At 35.6% G+C, this 27,563-nt stretch overlaps 2 protein-coding genes across 2 annotated transcripts; both read right to left on the reverse strand.

The window, feature by feature from the left end:
- Positions 1-5,192: 5,192 nt before the first annotated feature.
- Positions 5,193-8,388, reverse strand: LOC118276477 (circadian clock-controlled protein daywake). The gene is made up of 5 exons (XM_035594813.2): positions 8,221-8,388; positions 7,306-7,525; positions 6,674-6,804; positions 6,130-6,285; positions 5,193-5,520 (listed from the first exon to the last, which is right to left on the reverse strand). Exons 1-5 carry the CDS (start codon positions 8,285-8,287, stop codon positions 5,375-5,377), a joined length of 720 nt encoding a protein of 239 aa, XP_035450706.2. The 5' UTR covers positions 8,288-8,388; the 3' UTR covers positions 5,193-5,374.
- An 8,695-nt stretch (positions 8,389-17,083) lies between these two features.
- LOC118276492 (circadian clock-controlled protein daywake-like) lies at positions 17,084-22,009 on the reverse strand. Its single transcript, XM_035594835.2, has 5 exons — positions 21,851-22,009; positions 20,816-21,038; positions 19,424-19,554; positions 18,753-18,908; positions 17,084-17,353 (listed from the first exon to the last, which is right to left on the reverse strand). Exons 1-5 carry the CDS (start codon positions 21,912-21,914, stop codon positions 17,199-17,201), a joined length of 729 nt encoding a protein of 242 aa, XP_035450728.2. The 5' UTR covers positions 21,915-22,009; the 3' UTR covers positions 17,084-17,198.
- Between the last annotated feature and the right edge of the window lie 5,554 nt (positions 22,010-27,563).

Consider the following 27,563-nt stretch of genomic DNA (forward strand, 5'->3'; position numbering starts at 1 on the left):
CCACTACAGAATAAACTTGCACGGTTCTCCGACATCTCTAATTGATATTGTCTGGACTTTAAAAGAGACTATGACCTCTGAGTTTGTTTCGGCTTTTCTTCTCAGAGTAGTCGGATAGGAAATGCCGGCCTCATCTAGCTATTTGAAATATTGACGTGTAAAAGTGTTATCTTATAATCTATTTACAGAAATAAATATCATTTATCATTTATCATTTATTTATCATTAAACGGTTTTATATAGCTTGCCTAGTTTGTTTTAAAACTAGGTATAATGGACATAAACACTCCATTTTCTCACTAATCCTTGTAAAAAAACCATCGTTGTCGGACGTTTTATTTTACAAGTTACTTGATACGAGTCTAACGTCAAACTTTTCACTTAAGCTGTATTCGTCGCATCTGTGAATTCACAGTCGAAGCTTTACGACTGAACTTGGTACAACTCGATAGGTACTGAGTGTATATGATACAAGTAGCTATGTATGTGCCTTTAGAGTTTAGAGACCGAGGTCTTAAGTGGTTTGTAAAGAGTTGTATGTATGTAAAATGTAGGTACATGAATGTGAAAGTTTCTGGGAAATGGACACGCTTTTCTTTGCAATTATTTTTATGTGTCGTCTAGTTGAAAAGGAAGATTTATTTAAGGGGGAAAATCATTCAATGATTTCTCACGCCTTGGGTGAGGCGAGAGGGAGTGTCAGACTCTTACTGACTAAAAACTATCACGTTACTGCATTTTGAGCCGGAGCCCCGGTAAACCCGCTAGGTTGCCTGAAGTTCTGGATTGGGTTGATTGTATTTGATTGATTGGCTAATGTCTCGCCTAAAGTGCAGAAGTTTAAATTCTCTATAATTTGTTCAGTTTCAGAGATAATACAATTGTCTGAATTTCTAACGGTCATATATTTGCTATCAAATTTTTGATAGGCGTTTTCAACATGATATGTAAAACATAATAGTTTTTGAAATAATGTACTTAACTTCAAAGTGATTTTTTTATAAGAACTTCTAAAATTAGTATGTACTCAAATAAGGACATATAACATACACAAACTAACAAAATAACACAAAAGTCACTATTTAACTAATACCACTCAAACGACCACAGAACTGTTACTAATATAAATGTTAGTTACATACTACATGTATGTGTACTATCATAAACCAACACAGACAAGGTACTGTTTACAAAAATAAAACTATTTACGAGACGCATTCCGTAATAAAAGTTTCGTATAATATTCTGCGGTCCACCACGCTGTACACACAACACATCAAGCTAAAAATAACCATTATAAACTGACCGTTGCTTATATGAAGAGATTGTACAAAGCGAGACCATAATAAATTGGTTTTGTATATGTTGATGAGTATATACTGCTGTATACTGTACGTGTACATCTCAAAAATGTTATAGTTTATAGCTGACAGTTTACGAGTTCATTCCCTTAGTTTACTTATAAAATATAATGAAGACAAACTGACGGATTATTTGTACAGAAGTTTCAAACAGAAGGTTAAACAGCACATTGTTATTTGAGGAAACTTTTGACAAAGAACTAAAGAAAATATGGAAATTTTGTTTCTATAGGCTTTTTTGTTCGTTGCCAATGGTGCTTTTAAATCTTTAAAAATCTTGGAAGAGAGTCCTATAGATTCATTTTGACATGGTTTGGTATGATTTTATATTTCTTAATCTATATATTAATACGTGATGCAAAAACTTTGGACCGCTTTTTACGAAAATGGCGCGGGCGTAGGAGCATAAAATTTGGTACACTTATAGTTTATGTGTAGGAGAAGTGCAGAACGCTAATATTTTTCAAAAATAATGCTTATAAAGGACATTAAATCAATAAATAAAACATTACACACACATGCATAGTATCTGATCGTATTTGACAAAACGTCAAAATCGATAGACATTGCGATGATATTCTCACGTCTCATATGAATGGAGTTTTATAAAAGAGTTTGTTTGAGTTTGGGTTAAATAAAAATTATCCTTGAACGTATGTTAAGTAGTATTGTAAATTAAATCGTATATGGTTGAATTTCGACCACTAGTATTTTTAATTGTGTAATTATTGTTATTTACGAATTCAAAATAGAAAGAAAATCCTATGAACTGATGACACGTTTGGACTTCTGTTTTTTACTTATCTATGCTTTAAATTACCAAACAAAGAAAAAACAATCACTTTTAGTTAGCGTACTACATTTTATGGCCATATTTATACGGCTATTATTTTGTGATAATAAAAATAATATTTGGATCTTAATTGTTGTTGGAAACATCTGCTTTATTTAGATTTTTGTAATAACTTCTTTATAATTAGGTGAGCGCTTTCTCGGCCGGTTTATTGTTCTAGTGAAATAAGGACGACTTTTTTTTCAAGTATTAGTTCGCTTGTCTATGTTTTATCTAAGTACATTGTTACCTAATTAATATCTGATTTTGGCTTTTCCATAACATGCTGGTTTTACCTTTTCATAGCAATTCTGGTTTTGACTTCTGCAAGAAGGACTGTCAGACTCTTACTGACTAAAAACCACCCTCCTACTTCTGTTTTTCTAGCCGGATCTCCGGTAAACCCGCTAGGTAGTCCGCAGTTCTAGGTAGGTACCTGCTACTTCTACAGCTAAAAAGCAGTACTTGTAAATCCTACTGCGTGGACGGTAACAGACTAAAAGAATTCAGCATCCAAGCAGTTCTAATTCCCCCAAAAATAAAACCGAAGCCATTCCACCATCTTCCCAACACGAAAAACAAATTACTTCCTCAAAACTCTCCAGGGTTGTCGCTTAGTATTCAAGAACCGTGCCACAGTACACCTACTCTATTATGCGAAACGTCATTTGTCCGGTAGACGCGTCACCCTTCAGTGGCAGCCCTCTAATTAAAGCACTCAGCTGACAACCCTGAATATTGACAGAAAACCGATGCGATTTGAATTTAGTTCATCGTTCTCGTTCCAAGTGATTCGTGTGATTAACGCCAGCTATCATTCGAGTGCGTGCTTATTCGATTAATCGAAGCTGAATGAATCGATTCCCTACCACATATTATAATGTATCTTAGTAACCGAAAATACGTGTATTATGAGTAATGTGCTTGTAATTCTCAGACGGCATAGACGCTTAGATTTTTTGTATTGTACCTTTTGGCTGGCTAGCCGATGAAATACATAAGTTTTCTATTAATCTATACTTATAATAAATCTGTAGAGAGGTCAATTCTGTACATGAAATATATTTCCAAAATAACTATCAGCGTGTGATTAGTGATCGATACTGACGCCAAAAATGCAATCAGAAAAATTTTTGTCTGTCTGTCTGTCTGTCTGTCTGTCTGTCTGTCTGTCTGTCTGTCTGTCTGTCTGTATGTTCTTTATAGAAACAAAAACTACTCGACCGATTTCAACGAAACTTGGTACAATTGTTCTTCATACTCCTGGGCAGGTTATAGTATACTTTTCATCACGCTACGATCAATAGGAGCAGAGCAGTGAAGGGAAATTTTGGGAAAACAGGAGAACTTACTCCATTTTTTATGCTTCCGTCGTGTGTGCAGCCTTAATGGTTAAAGCTACACAGAAATCATGTATAACGAAAATGTTCTCCTTAAAATTGTTTAAAAAATATTCCACGACAGCTAATGTCTATCTTCTATGGTTGACTCACAAAAACACGTATAACTCCCGATAGCTTAGCAGTTCGGAGCTTTCTGATTATATTTGTCTACTCTTACGTTTATAACACTCTCATTCATTCATTCATATTATGTTATATTATAATAAATCTGTAGAAGAGACAATTCTGTACATTAAAAATATTGAAAAAATAATAGTACCACCCAGGGGGTGTGGATCGATACCAAACCCAAATATGTAATTAATTTTTTTTGTCTGTCTGTCTGTCTGTCTGTATGTATGTTCAGGCATCGCGTGAAAACTAACGATTCGATTTCGATGAAACTTGGTATAATTATACCTTACTAGCAAACCTGGCGAACTCTGTTTCGCCACCTACGTTTTCCCTGCTTTTCTTTCGATTTTTTTCCATTTTTCTTTGCTATAAACCACACGGAGTCCGAGACCTTTCCCACGAATGCAAAAACCTAAAAATCGGTTAATGCTTTGTGGAGTTATAGCGTCAGGAAGGAAAAGTCGACTTATTTTTATATAATAGATTATCCTGGGCACAAAATAGCATACATTTTATCCTGGAAAAATACCTAAAAAAATCAGTTTTATTCTACAGAACGCGAGCTCAACAGCAGTAGCTCAATAGAGGGATCTCCTTAATTATTATGGGCTTCGCCGTATTTGGGTGATGTGAAGATGTCATTGTCAGAGTCACTCAAAATGGAGAAATAAAACTTCCACGAGAAGACCGCCATCCGCGCGGACGGAGTCGCGGGCGGAAGCTAGTTTAAACATAATACTTTATTCATTGAGCTATTACTAAGTTACATAGTGTAAGAAGAAATAAATTAGTAATTTGCTTGGACGAGAATGAGCTGTTAGTCATACATAATTATATCCTCAAGATATGTGGTTAATAAACACCAATGTTACTGGTGGATCGTAAAGGTCCTACAGTTAGTAGCATTATAACGTAAACAAATCACTATTTTATTAGATGCATTTATTACTTATAAAGTATCCACAAGGAAACATGCACCTTAGCTGCATGTTCCTTAATTACATTTAATGCACGAACGGCTCAATTAAATTACCGTAAATATGTTTTACGATAAAATTATTAATGATGCGATTGATGGCGATCCAACCGCCTACCGTGTTTACCATATAAATAAATATTACATTTTTATAACTTCAGCTACTTATAGAATTGTTTAATTAATATCCACCTCGTTTATTTGAACGTTTTATTATTCATAAAGTTTTTTTTAATTAATAAACACGCTGTGCATTTTAAATGTTCATAAGGTTTATTGTTTTGTGGTAATAATTGTTTGGATAAATATGTTTTAAAGTATTTAGAGTATACATCAATAATTATTGTAGTGAAAGACATTTTTTTAAAGGTCAAAGTGTACTTATTTGTCACAGCATATTTTGCTTTATTTTCAACTTAGATAAAGTTTAATTTTAGATGCCAGGTCTCTTATTCTCTTACTCCTTATTCTTACAGATAAATATAAAGAAAGAAAAAACAGTCATGTATTTTTAAGTCCACATTTTATTAAAAAACATACTTAAACCATTGTATAGTTATTTATAAAAAAATATATTATAGGTAGGTAAACATTTTTGATCTTTGTGTTTAAGAAAATTCATCTAAGTATTCATGAGTGGTTCTTCTTTCAGGGACTGGATTGCAGTAAAAACTATTATCAAGTACAATTACGCCAAGTCCTTAGCAGGTACAACCTTAACGAATGATTGGATATCGTCCTTAATTTCATGAATAATCTTCGAAATGATTGGTTTGGCGAATAGCCTCATAAGCTCCGACCAATTTTCATCCAAAATTTTCTCGATGGGTTCAGCTGAAATAGATATAATTTGAATGATTAATTTCATCATCCTATATTCTGTGGATGCTATAAAAATTAAAGCTGAAGGGAATTACAGAAATTGGGTAGTAGTACTCTTTCTCAGATACGCCTGTGAACATTATAAGACCGTAGCTTATAATGTCTCTACGTACGGTCTCTCTAGGTACGGTCTTCTACCCATTAGCCAAGCCAGCCAAGAACCTCTGACTTAGTACTATCATAGACTTTTTTGGTTAGATATGGAACATGCTGTCTTTATAATAAGATCTTTCGTTTTATTGATGTGAGGTAATACTATAAAAAATGTATTGAAATGGTCAGTATGCTGGGACCATGTGTATTAAGTACCCTAGGGATGTGCCGTAACAGGCGTTGCACCGCGGGAGCAGGATGCATTATGCAGGATGCTCCGGAGCAAGTTTACTAAGAGGTTTTGGAGCTCCTTAAAAGGGTATAGGGTAGCCACTGGTGTGGTTTTAGGGAGGTAAAAATTCCACACTCCCTAGTCTTTTATGCCCAAAAAGGTAGGCTTTTGAAAGTTTTCCCTCGTCATTGAAAAAAGATGTATTAAGTAGTCTAGGTCCAAAACCAGCATCTTACCTTTGCTCTTGTCTCCGTTGAACAGATTTTTGAATTCCAACAAAGTCTTCTCCTTAGCTTCGTAAGTATATTCGAATTTGCCGATCTTCCAATGTTTCTCTCCATCAGAACCGTCAACGGTTGACACAGCAACTTTAGCCCAGATGTAGATGTTGTCTGAAATTGTAAAATATGCTTTAAGAGTTGTCGTTTAAGGTTAGCAGTTGTTTGTTGCCCTTGAAGATAGGTTGACTAGTAATGAAGTCAATGTAAATTCACTTCTTAATGCTCTATCTATGTCATCTTTTATAGAGGAAACCTTTTAAAACCTTTGAATATTTTCCGGTATTACTCATATATACAGATGAGATTGTTAGTGACTAAAATGATCATTACTTTAAACGAGAATTGATCAATTCTCGTTCCTTTTCCTCATGAGAATAGAGGCCTTCACTTAGGAAGTCAGCTAGTTAATACAGGCTATTTTTCTTTAAGCCTAGTGAAGCTAAAGTCGTAGCATTTTAAGTGTAGCATTTGAAACGGAGTACATAATTATAATACTTACTAGTTTTCACTCGGAAGGGACCATGTCCTTCGATGGGCACAAACAACAGTTGTCCAGCAGCAGTGTATGTACCTGTGACGTCAATAGGGCATTCTACCTCCAGTCTTAAATAAGTAGGTGCTTCGTCACGCCTGTTGAGTAACAAACAAATAAATTTAATTTTTTTTATGTAATAACAAAGATATTGTTTAAATAGGCTAATTTAAATTTAAATAATGTACACACATAATAAGGAAACAATATAAAGGTGTTAGTTTTTTTGTTGTAATGAGAATTATGTGGATCTTAGTGCTAATTGAATATTAATTTCATTAATTTATGTTTTAATGATGTGATAATTTAGAATTTAAGGGACTTTAGTATAACAATAGACTATTGATTGTGGGCTTTAATAATAATACGTGTATTGTATACATTTTAATCCAATAGCTTTATTGGAGCCACTGGAAAAACTAACTATTTGTTATTGATACATTAACTTGCCGTATTCAAAGAGATTTAATGATTACTTAAACTACGAGTATTCCTTAGTAACAATTTTGTACCGAAAACAATTGCTAGGGACTGGGTTAAGTAACCATTAAATGAGAAAGATGAACGATGAGTGATGAGTACTGCGATGTAATACTTACTCCAGACCAATTATTTTGCAATTTTTGGGTCCAACAACTTTGAAGTTTTCAAAAGTGAGGCTCAAGCCACTTTCTTCTAATGAGACTTTGTCGATATTGATGGGGTCCAGAGCCTTTACTCCGTATTCGGGTAAACCGTTTCCGAAGTAGGGAACTGCTTTCTGCGCTGACTTTACCAGACAAGCCTTGTCGTTCCATTCACACTTGTCAATGAAAGACACTGGAGAAAAAAAAAAGTGTTAGTGGGTGAAAAAGTTGACATCGAATGGGCAATTCGTATTTCTAGATTTACATTATTCTTACATAGAAACAATGTAACTAAGAATTGTATTGTGAATCTAATTGAATCAAAGTACCTAACCTATGGAGTGTCTTGCTCGTTCTTTTCCATAGGTAACCTTCTGTTTGAAATTAGCAATGCTCATCTTTGACTGTTAGTACTTTTGGAACTGGTCTTATGGAATGTCTTTCAAAGTTAATTAAGCACTTAAAAAGGACTTGACTAATTTTTGAATTGGAAAATCACTTCTTCAGATAAGCTAGTGCTCATTATTATCATTACTGACTATTTAAACCGCATACCATAAGCATAGACCTTTTTTTGAGGGAGTAAAGGACATCCGGATTATCCTTCTCCCACCTTGGATGAGGCAAGAGAGAGCTGTCAGAATTTTACTGGCTCAAATAAAATAAAATTCGCTCAGTTTCTACTCCTGCTTTGAGTCGGAATCCCGGTTAGCCTTTAGGTAGCCCGCAGCTAATAATCAAACGTAGCACGTTGTAGTAGCAATTAGTCATTCAGCCGTTGTGCTGATAGAGTATAGCTGACAAACCTTGGATATATAGAAGCTCAGCATTTATTGCCTTTAACTCCAAGATTGACTATTGATTTATAAATAAAACAATGTTTCTTACCGGCATTGCCGTAAGCGCTGATGATGACACAGCTCAAGCACAAGAACAAACACTGTGTTTTAAACATTTTAATTATTTGTATTTGACAATGTAGTTAGATCGGTTAACCAACCACTTGTGTGATCTCTAAGGATGGAACTGATGTCGAATTTCTTAAGCCGCGCAATATATATAGTGCTTCTGAGGTCGGCTTAGTAGCGTCCTAATAGTTTTTATGTTAGGAGTCTCTAACCTTGTTGTTACCCGTATCTTCATAATATATTAACTTGTTTACTTTTTTATAAGCTTTTATTTAGGCGCAAAGTATTCTATTTAATTTTTTTATATTGTTCCGTGTATTATGTTGATTGTCTTCAATTGAAGTTTGATAATTAATTTGATGTTCTATTTTTTCCGGTATCTAATGTATTTTAATTAGGAATTTTTGTATCTAGTTTTAGTTCGTATTTATTTCGAAAATGTTAAATTTTTTAACATGGAAAATTTTGGTCACCCGGTATTTATGAGACAATTTTTTCTGATATTCCAAAAAAAACGAATAAGGATTTTAGAAGAAAGATAATATGACCAGAAATCCATAGCATTAATGAGAAGATAGAATATAAAGAGCATAGAAGATTCAACATCCTATCTTAATAATGATGAAGACATGTACAAAAACTGATCATTATAATTTATAGATAAATGCAAATTAACATATCAGAAAGACTAACCGTGTTCAATAATATTATCGTTGATACTTCTTAAATCCAAACAGTATACCTATAATACAAACAATGCCTTTAGCAATTGTACTTGTAAAGAAAAGACATTTGTCTTTTCTTTACAAGTACTAGTACTAGTTTCTAAAAGAAAAGACATTTGTCTTTTCTTTACAAGTACTAGAGGTAATCTTTAGGATCAGACATTGGTCGTAGACATGTTCATCAATTTGCCAAAAACAAAGCACTCCAATACTTAAGACTAGACTTTTTTGTAGATTTTCTTCTTTTTTTACGACTGTTGACGTAAATGCGTGATATTTATCAATAAGATAATGGATAAAACTTGAATTTTGGATGAGGATAACATTTAATATTTTTCCATACCGCACTCTTTTGACTTTGTCTTTCCTAGAGTTTGTAATTTAATCCTGTCATATAGATATATCCTGAAAGAAGGAATACGATAAAATAATTCAGTAATTCCGAAGTTATACACGTCTCAATATTTTATTTGCTTATCTCTTTTCATTATTTTTTAAAATAACATACGAATACGTCTTTTAATCTCCATAGGGGTAGGTTAAGAGTCCACAAATACAACGCAAGACCCAATTTTAGAAAAAAAAATTGTATGACGAGGAAATCCTTCGTAATGCGTCTATCTATTTGGGGATAATAAACTAGGTAAATAAGGGTATGGGATTTTTACCTCACTACAATCATCGCTGGGGCCATTATCAGCCAGCACCTGTAAGCGGGCACCGGTTCCTCTTAGTAGACATACTCCCGAGTTCTCATGATGCCATTTAATTGTCCTTACCTACTCTTCTCAATGATAACTCAATGCTAGCTTATATATCATACATTAATATTAAAAGTGCATTTTTTGTAGCAGAAATACATGAAAACAAAGTAAACGTTTCGAAAGATAATAACCGATCGTATGTCAATAGCGTGTAGGGACAAAAAATAAACAATGTTTGAATAGACAGACATTGACTAGACTAATGATACTTGTATTAATATGTGTGTATGTTTTGGGCTATTGAGGTTTATCTCAGATGTTTATAAAAACTAGTTATGAGTGAGATGAACTCTCCAGTTAATATTAGCAACGTAGTTCAACTGAGAGCAGAATCAGTAGACTCAAAAGTCTTAGAGGACCCGGTAACCCCTATAGGTGTTGAGGATGGCCACCAGGGCGGTTTTAGTGAGGTAAAAATCCCACACTCCCTAGTCTTTTATCCCCAGAAAGCTAGATGCTTTAGAAGGTTTGCCCCCGGTATAAAAAAAGACACAACAGAGTCGAAGAGAACAAGTAATTAATTTTATACAGTGTGATAACTGATTATTATTAGGCCTCGAAGGGACAATCAGACAAATGGAAGACATAAAATATTATAAGCTTATAAGTTATTTTTTGGAGGACTAAGGGGCCTCTCCCTTTGATCAGCAGTGGACGTCTTTCGGTTGATGATGATGATGATGAAGTTATTTTTTGTTAGGATCGAAAATCATCAGGTAATTGACGAAGTGTCACTCTTCCGAGCAACCACCCCGTTCGACCTCGTGCTCCGTGTCGGGGTCATGTATAGGTGATTGTGGCGACACATGACATGACAAGTGACAGATGACAGAAGTTGCACATAGACGATCGACAAGCAAAATCGACGGGTGACGTCAAAAAATCCTATATCGCATATAAAAAATTTACATGCGACTAAACATGGATAGAAAATCCCAATGAGTAACAGTTGGGCAGAAAACCCGCCAGGCATGATCACCTCGCCTGGTCGGAGAATCTTCTTTTTCTTAGGGAACTTTACTCATTGTTCTCCGTTTTTTTTTGAGGAAGGAAAATCATCTAATGACCGCCTTTGGCGAGGCGAGAGGGAGTGTCAGACTCTTACAGACTAAAAACCACCACGTTCCTACTAATCTGGATTTTTTTTTAGTTGTCGTTTTGGTGTACCTACGTATACAGTCATCTACTGAGATCTCAAAACAGCTCATTAGATCTCATTAATCTTAGGAGCCAATTAGGCCTTCATATTAGTATGTTTCCCACCACGTAGTGGTCTACGTGTTGTATAAAAAATGGTTACTTGTGAGTATATTTTAGTTGACAATGATGTTTTATTTAATTTTCTTGTTTACCAGAGAATAAATGGTCACAAGACACATCATGGTATTACATTATGTATGTACTTATACATTGTATTCTGGTAACTGGTTTAATAAATATTTTTTCGACTCTATACCTATATTTAGTTACATGGGAATTGTAAGATTTTGTTCCAGTTTGAAGCAGTGGAAAATTTTCAATAATTTAATATTTGTATTATCGCTTATTATATAGATTATATTATATTGTATGTATGGACGTTAGATTTTCTATGTAAAATGTAGAATATTTTTTCTTAAACTTGTTCAAAATCAATAGTATTTTTATACTTAAAACAGTTGCAGAGAACCGCAAGGCAAGAGTGCTGAAACGTTAAAAATAAATGCCCATGTGTGTGAAAACTTCTTAGGCCCGCATTGCAGGAGTGTGCCCGCATTAGTTTTCTATTTAAAGCATTTAATTGGTGGAAAAGGAGTTTTGGTGCAGGTTATGATTCGTTCATTGCAAACAAAAATATCTTTATCGATCTATGTTTACCAATATTAAACTTAAAATTTTAAATGAGATTAGTTAATAATTTAGTATTTGTGGACTCCTAAATTTAAAAAATAAAATTACATATCTAAGTATCAAAATACAGTCAATAGTTTTATTTGCTCGATTGACTCACCGCACTAACTGGAAGTGGTTTTGGTTAATTTCCATACATTGATAATAAACAACAGGAAAAAACAAAAAGCAGATTGTCATTTTTATATGTCTCTACTTGTAAAAAGTTCTTTAGTTCTTTTTTTTTGTATTTCTGGCGATCTTTAAAGTTAAATAAATAATTATACTAATATTATAAATGTGAAAATTTGTTTGGATGTTTGTCCGTCAATCACGCTAAACCTACTGAATGGATTTTGATGAAATTTGGTATACAGACAGGGTATAAGCTGACTAATATCACTCTTGTCAACTTATACCCTGTAATTGTAATAATTATTTTTTATCCTACGAGAACGCGGGCGAAGTCGCTGACATATGCTAGTTTATTCTTGTTATTTGTCGTAAGCTCATAAATTACAAGTTTTGTGACTTTTCGGGCCGTGCTTAATTTTTTTTTTGACGATTCTCTCCACATTGAGAAAAAAATCTGTGTATTTTCTTGGACTCTGACTGTTTTAATTGTTTATACGAGCATTTTGATGTCAATATTGTGTCGTGTATATTATGTCGATGAGGGATTATAATTATTATGATACACAAGTCTGTGTATAACATTAAACTTTGTACCTTAAACACTTTCATATAGGGTACAAAGTTTAAAACTTGTAGTGCTTACTACAAGTTAAAAAACATGCTTATGTTTTTTAATGCATAAAGGAAAATTGATGACACAGACTTAAATGTAAAGAAGCCTCAAGAATTCAGAAACGATTATATGTAGCTCAAAGGTTGCCAGGCAAACAGTGCCTGCATAAGTGCATACGTTTGTCTAACAATGTACTCCGGTATGTACCCAACATTAAAACTTGTGGAATTCTATTTGTTCGCTTCTCGGAGGCTCCAACAGTTTGGCGTTGTGCCACACTCAGACTAGCTTGCACCTGTTATTTACTCTATCTTAACAATTAATTACTTCACTAACATTCGTGACTTCTTAATCCTGGCACTGATCATTACATTTTTCGTGGTTTTTTAATACGATAGCGTTATCGTCGGTAGAATTTAGGACTTGGTAAAGTGGAACAGAGGTGGTTTGAGCCATATTTTCCAGTCATGCTGCAGACAATGAACTGCTAATTATTTCTATTTCTATTTACAAAAACCAAATTACAACTCCATTATATTAGTGAGAATATTGAAATGAAAAAATATTCAACACTTACTGCTGCACTCAGAGACATTTAATGATTACTTAAGCTATTTCTTAGTAACGATTTTTATCGAAACCAATTGCTAGGGTTTGAGTTAAGTAACCAGAAGAGACATTTAGTCTCTGAGTACGGTTGTTATTACTCGTGCGCGACAAGTTAAGACCTGTGTGTAACTAAGTAAATATTATATATACCCAATTAATTGAATGACTAGTAGGTATTAGTAATGTCGACAATAAGTATAAATTCATAATTGAAAATAACATACATATCGACAATTGTTATAATTTATTTCGTAAATTTTGTACGGTGACGTCTTCGCTCATGTGTCATCTTGACGCGCACGGGTTATACTAGGATAACAGCAGAAAGAAGAAAAGTATTATGCATTCTTCAAATGATAAAATTTGTGTCCTACAACATCAAACCCACCAGCAACAATTTAAAGCATTCACTACTGTTACCCGGCTAATAATTCTACCAGGGACTTACAGGTCAATCCTGATATGTATCGTCGAGCCAGGCATAAAGTGTCCAGCATACATGTCGATTCCGAGCCTAACGGTCGTCACTCGACTACATACTGCACATTGGTCGAGTTCGTATTTGAAGCTCGCACAGCCCCTGTTAAATGATCAGTATGATGCTGTTCTGTTACTAGTTGCACTAAAATCCAGCTTTTGAGAGGATTACATACGTTTGTCTTTAATATTTACTGCCTGTTCGACTGTTGTTGTCATAGGTACCTTTATTTTGGTACTTGAATGCTTTGTCGAGTGATAGGTTGTTGACTAGTGTATGGTAATAATCTTACATCCTATTATATATAGGTATATAAGAGCTGTACTTATTCTAAATCGCATGTTTTTACAGTTACTTGTATTTGAGTTATTACTTTAATATAAAGACTAATTATCCATTAGATGTACATGAAATATGTAGTTTGAAGGTGTTTTATTCTTCATCATAAATTTTATGTAATTCAAATGTAATTTTATTATAACTTTCGTGACACATACGTAATTAATTATTATGTTATCGGCTTATTCACGTTTGACGAGGAACTCGATTAGTTATGTATGCTATTGTTTCAATATGAGCTGCTAATGAATATGAGCCTCTAGCATGGCTTGAAACTTGTCGAGTTCCTCGTCAAACAGTTACAGATTTTTCGATTAAAAATTTTATTCAGTGCATCTTTAATACTATTTTTACATTTTTATATTTGTATTTTATTATCAATAGTATTTTATAATTTTGCCTTCTAAACACGTCTTCTAGAATAAAAGATAAGACATAAGATTCACATGACAACAACACCATAGTTTATAGCACACTATATAAGACCATTGATAGCGTGCAGCGGTATCCAGGGCTTAAGCAATGTCTAATAGAAGCCATTGCCGACTCCCATGGATTAGTGACGTAATTTGCGACACCATCTACGCACAGCTTAAAGGGGTATTAAGTACATTAATGCTATTAAGAAATAGGGGGTTGAAATCAGTACAATAGTACTGGCTGGTTTTATATTGATGGTAATTTTTATGGCTATATTTTTCTGTTTCTTGTGTGGATATGTTCTTTTGTTTTTTCTGTTAAGCAATTACGTCAACGTCACGCTTTTTATCCCCGAAGAAGGGTAGGTAGATGTGCACATTACGCCATGTAATGCCGCTTTACAATGTACACCCACTTTTCACCATTTGTGCTATATGCCATGTAATAGGGGGTGTGCCTATTGCCATATACTGGGCACAATTCCAGACTCTGTGCTACCACTGAGAAATTTTCGAAATACCGAGAAAAGTCCTGTAATGCTTTACCCGACCCGGGAATCGAACCCGAGACCCCTTGTCCGGCTGTCGCACTTGCGACCACTCGACCAACGAGGCAGTCAAGCAATTAGTTGTCTGTTAAGCAATTAGTTGTGGAAATAAAAAAAACTATCCCTAGCCCACAGAAGATAGTTTTTCTGAATATTTACGGATGAATGGGTTTAGGTAGTCGGTTTTTTTTTAAATTTTGTACCACCACTTTTACCTCGAACCCAAAATCTCGTGCTCGGGATTTAAACTGCCAGTCAGTCACATACCGAGCCAGTCGTGGAATAAACAGTTAAATTGAGGTACTTGTTCCCAGTGCTATATACGCTGATTGTCATAAATATTGTATTGTTATAGCTACCATCAAAATTCAGTATTTTCCAATCAATTGAAATTCCGCCAATTGAAAGTCATTGTTCGGAAAGGTATTGTCGTAATATTTTTGTACAATTTTTTGTGCGTTGAGTTTCATGAACTTGTGTGAATATAGAATTTTTGGTGTATGATCTTTGCATGAGTAATTCTATTGTTGTTTTGACGATTAGTGGTACTGGTGTCTGAACACTACATTTAGGGGAAGTCAGCTCAAAGCGGCCATAGGAGGCAAAGCGGCCACTCTTAATTTTTCGGTTATTTGAAATGATAGCGCAACGTTGCCTTTCTGTACGTATAACCAAACTCCCGCCACGCGCCAGTCACTCGTTTTCAAGCGGTGAGAATGAACCCGTGGTTCTTAGTAACGACAAATATTTTTTTGTGCGTTTTGTTAAAATAATACGAGGTAAGTTCAACCTGTTTTGGTGAAAACTATTTATATTAAAATGCTTTTATTGCACGTTTAACGTTACTTATCTATTTTGCCTTTTTTGTGTGGTATTTGCTTCGAAATATAGTAAATAATGTGAGTGAAAATATTTTTTTAAATAAAATGGTTGAAAAAGGCAAAGGGCTCGGGCAAAGCGGCCAACTGACCGCTTTGCCCTTACTTTCATATTATCGCTGCATAGATATAATTCTTATTTATTTTGTTTAGATGGTCAATAACTACAAGAGAAAAATAGCGCAGGCTTCTTGGGACGGAGGAAACGACCGGGTGTCATCACTGTGAGGACCGCCCGGAGGACACGGTAGAACATACGGTGGCGGTGTGCCCTGGGTGGGCTGAGCACCGCCAAGTCCTCAGGGACCTCTCGCCCCCAGCACTGGTTCAGGCCATGGTGCGGAGCGAGAGGGACTGGGATGCCGTCTCCTCCTTCTGCGAAGCAGTCATGCTAGCTTAGGAGGAGGCGGGGCGCGTGAGAGAACAAACCTCCTCACGCCCCAGCCGTCGGGAGAGACACTCCGGGCGTCGGGGATCGCGCGACGATCTCCGGCCACCGTAATGGCGAGGCCTGCGGACGGCGAGCAAGGGTAGCTCGCCGCCCGACCAGATCCAGACCCGTGCGTGCGGTGCGTCGCGTTCCGCGCGCGCCTCCAAGAGCCATCAGACCACCACAGATGGGGCCCAGTAGGGCTGATGCCTGGTCCGGAGCTACGGACTACCTAGCGGGTTTACCGGGGCTCCGGCTCGAAAAGCAGGACAAGGAACGGGGTGGTTTTTAGTCAGTAAGAGTCTGACACTCCCTCTCGCCTCGCCCAAGGCGGGAGAAGTCATTGGATGATTTTCCCCCCTCAAAAAAAAAAAAGGCTTCTTGGGACGAAGCTAGGTATAGGTAAAAACTCGTAGATTATGCATAGAAGATATTAAGACTTAAAATAATAGAAGTAAGTAGAACTTACATTATTATTGATTGAGATTGATAAATCAAAGTATGACTGACTGTGATTAAAATAGGTAAAATGTTGTTGATTTTTTTAATGTGAATTATATGTGTTGATTTTTGATTTTGCATTTTTATTTTGTCAATTACGGTATTTTCCAACTAAAAACAATTCATTGCTTGAAAACTTTTGGGGTGGCCACGTTGCCCTTACCCCCGTGGCCGCTTTGGGCGACCACTCGGGCAAAGCGGTTTTATGACAAGTTTTCGTAATCTGCAAATCATATGATTATTATTCAACTTACGCAAATTTCAATTGGCCATTCCAAAAATTCGATAAATTCTCGACTAGCTAGTATAAAATTCTCTTTAAAAATCTTTCGTTTAATGGCTTTTTTTTAAACTCAAAGTTAAGGTGGCCGCTTTGAGCTGACTTCCCCTATGTTTGATTGATTTATGAAATTATACATATGATACATATTTAACAGCCAAATAAGGACATAATATGTTTTGTTTTTTTTTACCACACTAGTACCACCCGATGTTTTTTACTTAAAGTAGTTTATAGGGAAAGAAAACACTATTATTAATCTAATAAACTTTGAAAATTTAATCACTCAATCCAAAATATGTAAAAAATTAATCACAACCATTTTAATGCTTAATCTAAGAAGAATTTAAAATGCGCTGAGAATTTTTATTTATTCTGGGAGTTCGAGATCTTCAGCTGCAACATTCTTGAACATTTTATCGATGGCACTGGCTATGCTCGTGACACCTTCCCTTAAGACTGGTTTACCAATATCAAGAATCAGCTCCTTCCAACTTTCGCTGATAATTTTCTCGATTGGATCAGCTGAAACATAAATATCAATAACATAAATTTTTACATACATACATACATAACCTCATGCCTGTTTCTCCAGGGGGTAGGCTAAGAAAGAAATCTTTATGGAGTTAAAATAAGAACAAAGTAAAAGTTATACAAGGGTATCTAAAACGGGGCAAGGCTTGATAGGGTTTTTTACAATCTACAAAATTATAAGAGTGGCCCAATCTGTAATGTGTGACCTGAACCCCGAACTTCAGACGATGTGTAAACTACGTACTTAGTTGACATTAATGTTCTCAAAAAATTATGAGTTTATACCTAGTTAAGAAAATAAAATCGGAGATGTAACATCAATATTTTTACAGAATGAGAAAACGCATCAGTATTAGGGATTCCAAAGTTGCTGACAACGTAACAGGTTACCAGGGCTCCAGCACATAGCAGGAGTAGGAAAGGGGTGGTTTTTAGTCAGTAAGAGTCTGACACTTTCGCCTCACCCAAGACGGGGAGAAGTCAATAGATGAAGATGATGATGCTCAAAAGAAAAAATCTATACATACATATTCTTGTAACGTGTGTTAATAACATTCAAAGTGATATTATTTGTCTTTCCATTGACCTCAAGATGGGTAAATTTTGACAACTTCGTATAGGGAAAAGTAGGTACTTTGAAAGACAATGAAGTTTAAAGTTTTTGTGAGGACTGAGATGGGGTTAGAGTTGCATCGTGACATACAGACAAATACTTTACCAAAATTGTATCTAATATACGTTATCTTTTATTGTTATATTCAACCCACTATACCGTAACTTATTGTATCTATAGTGGGGTCATATTATTTTAGGTTAGTACGCAAATTAAACCATTGAAAATAACTTATGTTTTCATTATCAAATTAGTGGTTAACAATTACACAAATCGTATTAATTTAGCCATTCAATATTATAATGGATTCCAAGTGGCGTGAGTGAATCTGTTAATTATCGTAGCAAATACCGCTTGTTAAATTTAGTGTAATTAATAAATTGATCTAGTCGGTTATGTGTCTATTATGATGTTTGTTCAATTACATCACATTAACAGCCTATACCCATGTGGTCACTGCTGACCAAAGACGGAGACTTAGTACTTTAGTACTTCTCGCACGGAGAAGGTTTGAGTATTAATCACCAGTCACCACGCTTACTCAATGCCGGTTGGTGAGTATTTAGTAAATGGTGAAAAATAGGTGTACATTGTACAGTTGCATTACGTGCTCTAACCACCTCAGTCGACACCTTCGGGGGTCAGGCAGACAGTCTACCCAGAAGTAGCTGTAGGCGAATTCTTTTTTTCAATTTTTTGACGCTGGTCACTAACATTCATAGCGTAAAGAATAAGTTAAAGCTGAAATATGTAGTAGTTAAAAGTTAATATTATTACCTTGTGCCTTGTCACCGTTGAACAAATTACTCAACTTAATATCAAAACGTTTCAATGGTTCGAATTCATAGTCGAAGCTTCCGATCTTGTAGTGCTTTTTGCCTTCTTTGTCATTAAATGTTTTGAGTTTGAGATCAATTGAGATCCTAATTGTACCTGGAATAAGACGCAATAAAAGTTATTAGTAGATTAAACAACATTTCATATAGTTTACTAGTTGATGTCTGCGGCTTCCCTCGCGTGGATTACCGACTTTGTGAATTTGAAAAAAGGATCCTAAGTTACTCCTTAGTACATAGCCCATAAAAGTCCCGTCAAAATCGGTCCAGCCATTTGAGAGATTAGTGAGAACAAACAGCCATACCAAAATCGTAAAAAATAGAATCGTGTAATATAAGATAATAATACCTAGGTAAAATGAATCAAAGTTTGGGAATGAGGGCAAATACGTCATTAATTTCTACGTATAAAATGTACCTAGAAGTGATGTCTTGCGATATTTCAAATCAATATATCTTCGAAAGTATTTGTTTCCGTAAGAAATAAAAAATACGTGTCTAATTTTTTAAAATAATTTTTAAGACGGACATGGTAATAAAAATTATTCATCTACTATTTATAAACTACTAAAAATTAGGCGCTCGGTAGTCCCTCGAAATGATTATACTTACCATCCTTGATCGAAAAGGGTCCATTTCCAAAAATATCTAAATAGAATAGTTTTCCTCCCGCTGTATATTCACCCTCAATTGTCAGAGGACAAACTACTACCAGACTTGCAGTGGATTGCACGGGATCACGGCTGTTAACAAAATTATTACCAATTAAACATTTAAATTATTCTAACCTTCATAAAATTATATCAGATTATAAACTTCTTTTTTAAATGTCCCACATTAAGATTTTAATCGTGGGTGCGTATACAAACATACAATTTCATAAGCACATACAAACGTTTGCTCCTAGAATCAAACCCGCTTCATGTTGCACGGCAGCCAATTGCCCAGCCACCGTAGCAACCGTGCAGTTAAAAAAAAACTGTCCTGTAACTGAGTTAAAACGCCTATTCTCATACGCAGAAGGTATTTTTGGGATTCCTAACAAGGGAACTTATATGTTAAGATATAATTTACTATAATTTACATGGTCTTGTGAGCCTTCAATTACAGGGAATCAAATACTGCGAATTTAATCTTGAGCTATGTATGAGATTACTGAAGGCCAATTGATGACTACAAACAGTGTAAAGGTTAGGTTTTCTCACAATGTATTTACTGTACTATAAAGTAAGTATTAAATAATAATTATAAATGATCATTATTATTCGCATTGGTAGACAGGTTTCGAACCCGTAGAGAAGCGCAGGGCACTTTGATTCCAGGTCCGCAATGATCTTGCTAGTAGTTTTAGATTCTTGTAAATATTATGATTGGATTACATAATATTAAAATTTGTATTTTATTATGTAATATTTTTCCTTATAATATAAATAAAAAAAGAATAGAAAAAGCAGTAGAAGATTATAAAATACTAGTAAAACCGCTTCCAAAACTTGCTTGTTCTAAATTGTCGGAAATGTCATCAATTAAGATTTTAACTGCCAAGAAAAATTTACTAGCACCAGTTACTTTTGCCCTCCATGGCGTTTAATGTGTTATTGGTACATAAGATTTAAAAATTTTGAGAAATTATCTCTAGGAAGATATTTATACAATTATAATGAACTCGATTTGTTTAAGTTAATTAACATTTATGTAAGATTCTGTAAGATACAATTCAAAAGATAAGGTTCGAGCCCTATTCTTATGAAATTTCCAAAGTTGCAATTAAAAATCTTAGAATCACAAACATATACATGCTGCGGACTGCCTAGCGAGTCCCGGGGCTCCGGCTCGAAAAGCAGGAGTGAGAACGGGGTGGTTTATAGTTAGTAAGAATCTGACACTCCCTCTGACCTCGCGCAAGGCGAGAGAAGTCATTAGATGATTTTTCCCCTCTCAATGTCTATCTAATACTATATTTGGATATTCATTAGAAAAAAAAAACACTGATAAAATACATACACTATTTTCTCAAAATCACATTGACTCAGCTTATGAACGACAACGTCTTTGAAGCTTATCTTCAATTCTCCGGAATCAGCTTTGACCTCTTTGTTAATGTGAAGAGGATCAAGACTCGGAGTGCCAAACTCTGATACACCCTTGGCTAGATGTGGCAGGGCAATTTTTGCAGAATTTATAATGCATGGACTGTCTAACGGTTTACATGGCTTGATGAATGAAACTGAAACAATAGAAAAATCTATATTCATTGTTGCACTTGTTATTGTTGCATAATAATTTATAATAATGCGTAAAAGTGTAGATAAATTATTAGACTAGATTTATTTGTTTAATTAGATCAATAATCACTTTTAATTTGGAATCTAAACATTCGTGAAAACTGCGAGTTGAATGGCGAGGCGAATACCATCACACTACTTGAATGGGCCCGATTCAAAATTAATAACACTGCGAATTTGTGTATCTATATTTCAGTTCGCGATGAGACTCGTATACAAATGTTTCGTCGAATGATAAGTATAATAATGATTATTATATATTATAAAAAATAATAATCTAAATCTTAATGGCTCGTTTGAAAACAATAACTAAACCATTGGGAGTTGAGCAGTCCCAATTGCATCCGATGCGTGCAATTACATGCGTGAAGTTACAAGTGCATTTTGACACTAAAATGTAGATAAAAGTTGATATCTAAAGAACATAATAAATATTTTCGTTACTAAATTTATATTCATAAATCCTTTGTAGTTCTCGAGGGTTTTTCAATACAATTAAATCCTACGCGATTGATAATCGCGGATGTTCCATCCTATTGCAACCAAAGGGTAGAAAAAAGAAATCAAATTCTGCTGAATCTCTGGATCGAATTATAATTCTGAGATATAATTATTACAACTTGCACTCGTAAGTCCTAAATAATAAATGACAAACTCATGCTATTGATTGATTATATTTCTAGACCCTGTGCTTTTTCGATCCAGGCAAATTATTTTGTAAAATTTTAATATTTTTAATAATGAAACATCTTACCGCCACCCGCAATCGATCCTGTTACAAAGTAACCAATCAACAGAATACAACACTTCGCCCACATTTTTCTAAGACACTGATCGGATAATCCTTCGATATTTAGGATAGTACTAAATTGTATCCTCTATGTAGCACCTTATATAAAGTCTTCGATGTCAAGGTTACCTAACCAATTTAATAGGATTCGATCATTTTGCCAATTAATGTGATCCTTTTTCATATTCAAGTTGGTATAGGTAAGATTTGTTGGTCGTTATCATGATAATCTGAATTAATTTATTCAATTTGTTATATATCGTAAAAATAGTCTATATTTTACATATACTAAGATAAAAAGCTGAAGAGTTTGTTTGTTTGCGTTAATGTATAGAACTACTGGTCCGATTTGAATAATTATTTTTGTTTTGGATAGAGAGAAGCAGTTGGTGATAAATAAATTATATAAATATTAAGGTAACTCATATCTCTATCTCTTCTTTAAGGACATTTAACGCATTGCCCCTATCCAGCAATAAAATTGTCATTTAAATTTGGACATTAAATCTTATATCGTATGAAATATTTCATAACGTCAATACAAAAAGGCTGCAAGCGCGCGGTCCGCGCGTAGGCAGGGCGCTTACAGCTTTTCAGTATTGTTTCCAAAGCAAAAAACGCCGTGCCGCAACCGTGGCGTGTTCGTGCTGTTTATATTTGCGATTATCCTTACACCACTTTTGATTTGGATAGTTAATTTTGTGTTGAATAAGCCATTTAGGTATTGAAAAAGGTTTTTAGGTAGAGGTTATACAACGTGACGCTACGCAATAGGAGCCAAGCAGAGTGGAAATAACTAGTGATCAAATAAGCGAAGTTATTACCTTTTTCTATCAACCTTTGGATTGATTTATTTTGGACACCCTTTCTAGAAGTTTTCATCTTACCTGCTATCTAGACCACAGGTTTTTGGTTAGATTCATAGTTATAACAAAGCAAAAATAATAAATAAAAAAGTAAGTTTAAAAAATAAATAATTCATTCTCCTTATTTTGTCTTTGTCTCAAGTAGTTATTTTTTTAGCCACGGGCATGACTTTGTCTTGGTCAAAGGTGTTTGACCACGTAGGACGTTATAGGTAACCTATAATGATATAACTTCAGGCGCATTTGTAGCATAAAAAATCCTTGTTGTGAAATTGTGACTTAAAAGAGGGACAAATAAACCTACACACTACATATTGGGCGCCCTTTTTTTTTTGAGGGGGGAAAATCATCCATTGGCTTCTCCCGCCTTGGGCGAGGCGAGAGGGAGTGTCAGACTCTTACTGACTAAAAACCACCCCGTTCCTTCTCCTGCTTTTCGAGCCGGAGCCCCGGTAAACCCGCTAGGTAGTCCGCAGCTCCGGATCAGGCATCAGCCCTACTGAACCCCATCTGTGGTGGTCTGATGGCTCTTTGAGGCGCGCGCGGAATGCGACGCGCCGCATGCACGGGTCTGGTTCTGTTCGGGCGGTGAGCTACCCTTGCTTGCCGTCCGCAGGCCCGTACTTTTGGTGGCCGGAGATCGTCGCGCGATCCCCGTCGCCCAGAGTGTCTCTCGCGACGGCTGGGGCGTGAGGAGGTTTGTTCTCTCACGCGCCCCGCCTCCTCCTTAGCTAGCATGACTGCTTTGCAGAAGGAGGAGACGGCATCCCAGTCCCTCTCGCTGCGCACCATGCCCTGAACCAGTGCCGGACGCGAGAGGTCGCCGTCGCCGACCACATCCCTGAGGACTTGGCGGTGCTCAGCCCACGCAGGGCATACCGCCACTGTATGTTCTACCGTGTCCTCCGGGCGGTCCTCGCAGTGATGACACCCGGGCGTTTCCTCCCGCCCAATAAGGAACAGGAACCTACCGAAACTCCCATGTCCGGTAAGCGACATGCGTCAGGCGGTAGGTGAGGACGCCGTGGCGCCTCTTTAGCCACTCCTCAAAGAGGGGACTTACCGCTGCGATGACAGCGAGCCCAGCCCTCGGTTGCGACAGTCGTTGCTGCCATTCCGCCATGAGATCGCGCCGGAGCTCGTCCCGCCACGCACTGATCTGGCGCGGCAGTGGAGTTTCGCCCCGGCGACACGCGTCGGCGTGCAAACTGAAGACGCGCGCGAGCACCTTCGCCTCCAAATCCCACGGCGGTAATCCGGCAACATATTGGGCGCCCTAGACGGACATATAGAGACCAGATTGGCGATATATTAAAGAAGGGCCAAATTAAATGTACCCTTAACCGACGAGCATACATGAAAAGAATCGCTCCATCAACTGTCATCAGACTGTTGATGTCATCAGACTGTTGATGGAGCGAGAAAGAGGAATGTATGTAAGAATTGTAGCAAATGGCATTCTGTGGTCTCTGCTACCCCCACTCGAGACAGGCATGAGGTTATAAATGTATGTATTGTGTACTTTCCATTACATATTTTTGTATACAATATATCTTTTTATAGATTCTGCTTCCATTAATGAACACTAAAATTCATCACTTTTATGAAATTAATTAAACACCATATAACCAGACTTGCTAATTCGACCATAATACTTGTCTTGAACAAATTCATCTTTTTATCAAGACTACTCAGTTTTTTCTTTATTGTAGTATATAAATTTATTAGTTCGACGGATTTTAATAGACGTTTATAACTGCTGTGATGACGGCAGAGATACTTTTTTTGGGCAGATGATTACCTACTGGTAAGAGGTCAGTGCTGTTAGTTGACATTTAATATCAGAGGAGTCACAATTGCGTTGCCAGTCTTTCAAAAAGGAATACGGTGTTTTCATAGATTATATTTTTCACTCTATTCTTTCCACTGTTAATGATAAGACATTTATTTTTATAATAACTATCGTGAGACATACTAAATTAACTAAAAAACACGGTTTACTAACGTACATTAATAGAGAAAAGCTCTACTAGTTTCGAGACACAGAGGGACTCTTCATTATGAGCAGCGTGCGCAGACGCGGCGACGTTGCGGGTCACTATACAGTTCAATAGTGGTAGCTCAATAATAATAAACCGTGATCTTTAGTTAAAGTTTATTTTTGTACGGAAGTTTATATAGCGGTCAAATGTAATGACTGCAAAATTATGCAATGAATTAATTTCGGATAAAGAATATAGTCGACGTCAATCAATTAGTTTTCAATAACATCATTAATGATTGGTTGAAAATTAACCATCCTCCTTGCGTCGTTTGTCCTCATGCTGACAAATAACTTTGTCGTGGACTATCGTTCGCCATCTTACCCTGTCTTCGGCGGTGTGAATGACATCGCAGACTGTTGTGTGTAAAGTGGAGCTGATTTGGTCTATCCAGCGCATAGTGCATCTTGGTCTAAAGTAAAAAAAAAACAATATGATATAAAAAAATGTTATTTCGATACATTAAAGTAAAGCTCCAAGATTTCTTACATTCACCTTTTAAGAATTATGCTAACAAAAATGTTTAAGAATAAATCATTTAAAAATGTACATTATCAAACGGTCGTAACATTTCTTTACGTCTATCGGTGAGTAAATTCAATTTTAAATTCAATTTCCCTGCAGAAAATCAATGATACTTACAAATATTGCACTATTAACTGTCTATTCAATAATAAACGAGTTTCATTGGAAGTCTAAATTCATTGCGAAGCGTAAATACTCAAAGAGAATGGTACACGTTCGTAACTTTATAGCTCAGTGCAGATTGAATTCTTCTACTCCAAGCAACAGCAATGCATTGACGTCCATTTCACAAATGCCATCACAGAACTAATCAAATTGTGCTAGCGCCGCATTTTTCAAAATTGACATTTATTGCTTAGAACATAAAATTCAGAAATACTTGGTACATATTTGATGAGGTACTAAGAAGTGTAGGAAAGGAAATATCATCTATCTACTCAGTACGGTGGTATCAGCTATTTCATACAAAATTCAACGACTCCCTCAAAGCATTTGGGACTACGGTCCAAGTTTGCTTCGATTGACTGTGCACCTTTGACCCGACATCCCGATAGTTTGTTTTAGACGTTGGATTTATAGACTACGAGAAAATCTGTCGAAAGATGTCTTTAGTTGAATATGTTAGTCGGAATAAGTGACGCGGAAATTTTACACGCCTGAAGAAAGTGCACTTTCACATTATTAATATTCGTCTGCATTTTTAATGACACTGCAAAAATATTTTGTAGATATCAGATGTCTTCATAGATTCATCATTCTTTAGAATCATAGATTCTATGAGTAATAAAACTAATTCGGATTCCCGAAATTGAATTAGGAAGAGCCCTCCTAAAAGGTCCAATTTTGGGGAAAAGTAAGAAGTAAGTATTCAATATTCTTTCGAGATGAGAATGAGATGATGAAATGAAACAAAAGATGAAATATAAAATGTATGATGATATAGAAAGCCATGTACTTCAAACTAAGCAGAAGCTCAAAGCAAATAAAAACGAAAGTGCAAACAAGACGTGTACTAAACAATTCAAATCACATCAAATCTCATTGTTGTAGTGACGTGAATCACACGTTGTTGACAATACAATGCGGCGGCAGGACGGGCCGGTTCCGGTGGCACGGTATTAGCATGCAAATGGACAGGACCCGCCACGTGCCCCGCACGATAATCGGACGAGCTGAGTCGCTCCACTTACGTGCTACTGACATAGATTGCAAAGGTGAGAGAAAACCGATGTGAATCAACGCTTGCGTTGTGTGAGTAAGGTTATCGATTACCCCCCTTCCCAATCTTCCCAATCCCCGATTCCCCATCAATCCTTAAATTCCTAACCTCCAAATAGCCGGCAATGCATTTGTAATGTTTCTGGTGTTTCGGGTGACCATGGGCGGCGGCGATTGCTTACCATCAGGTGATCTGTACAAGTACTGGCTTATACATAGTATAAAACACAAAACAAAAATGTTTATAAGGACAAATTAGGCGTCTTTAATTCGACCTGTATATTGTTTTATTGATTTTATTTTAGTATCTTTCATTTTGGAACTAAATTATATATTTTTTCTTCTGCCACATTATCAATTTTATTATATTTTTTATAATAATAAACTAGTGATGATAAAATTGTCATTAATGTTACATCAATTGCCCAAGTTGGTAAACCTAGCTCAATATCTGTAATATAAATTGATTGAAGATTAATTTGAATTAATTAATATACAATTAAGTTTGTAATTTGCTTAATAAAAATAGTTTTAAGCTAAAGATGAACCATTTTATTCATGTAAATAGTGCGACATACTTACATATATTATTAAATTATATTATTTTATTATAATTATACCTTTTTTAATTATTGTTATTACGTAATATAATACAATTAGTTTCTGTTATACACAATCACAACTACAATAAAACGTGTCTTTTGTCATATTTTTTTGTACAAAATATAACTAATATGGCTTTCATTTCAAAATCTTAAGAAAGTAGCTTCCTTGGTTAGTTTTTCCTGAAAGGAGGTTTACCTCGTTTCAAAAAACATTACCTGGGACCTCTTTTCATGTAGCTATGTAGAAAAGATCCCTTCATTCCTCTATTATGCTTTTTTAGTAAAGAAAAGTTGTTTAGTAAACTATGGGAGCTAAAGAAAAGGATTTTTTGCTCGAATTAAATTAAAAAACTAGGTATAAATAAATAATGAATTTTGAACACAGAAGTTCTTCGAGTCTTCGAGTGGTTTTAGTCAGTAA

The sequence above is a fragment of the Spodoptera frugiperda genome, chromosome 31 (assembly GCF_023101765.2).
Source record: "Spodoptera frugiperda isolate SF20-4 chromosome 31, AGI-APGP_CSIRO_Sfru_2.0, whole genome shotgun sequence".
In the NCBI taxonomy this organism is placed as follows: domain Eukaryota; kingdom Metazoa; phylum Arthropoda; class Insecta; order Lepidoptera; family Noctuidae; genus Spodoptera; species Spodoptera frugiperda.

Coding starts and splice junctions, on each gene's coding strand:
- LOC118276477 (XM_035594813.2), bottom strand. CDS start 8,287: ATGTTTAAAACACAGTGTTTGTTCTTGTGCTTGAGCTGTGTCATCATC. Junction 6,805..7,305: donor TGCAAAATAATTGGTCTGGA/GTAAGTATTACA, acceptor GTTACTCAACAG/GCGTGACGAAGCACCTACTT. Junction 5,521..6,129: donor CAACGGAGACAAGAGCAAAG/GTAAGATGCTGG, acceptor TATCTATTTCAG/CTGAACCCATCGAGAAAATT.
- LOC118276492 (XM_035594835.2), bottom strand. CDS start 21,914: ATGTGGGCGAAGTGTTGTATTCTGTTGATTGGTTACTTTGTAACAGGA. Junction 21,039..21,850: donor AGGATCGATTGCGGGTGGCG/GTAAGATGTTTC, acceptor CTATTGTTTCAG/TTTCATTCATCAAGCCATGT. Junction 17,354..18,752: donor CAACGGTGACAAGGCACAAG/GTAATAATATTA, acceptor TTTATGTTTCAG/CTGATCCAATCGAGAAAATT.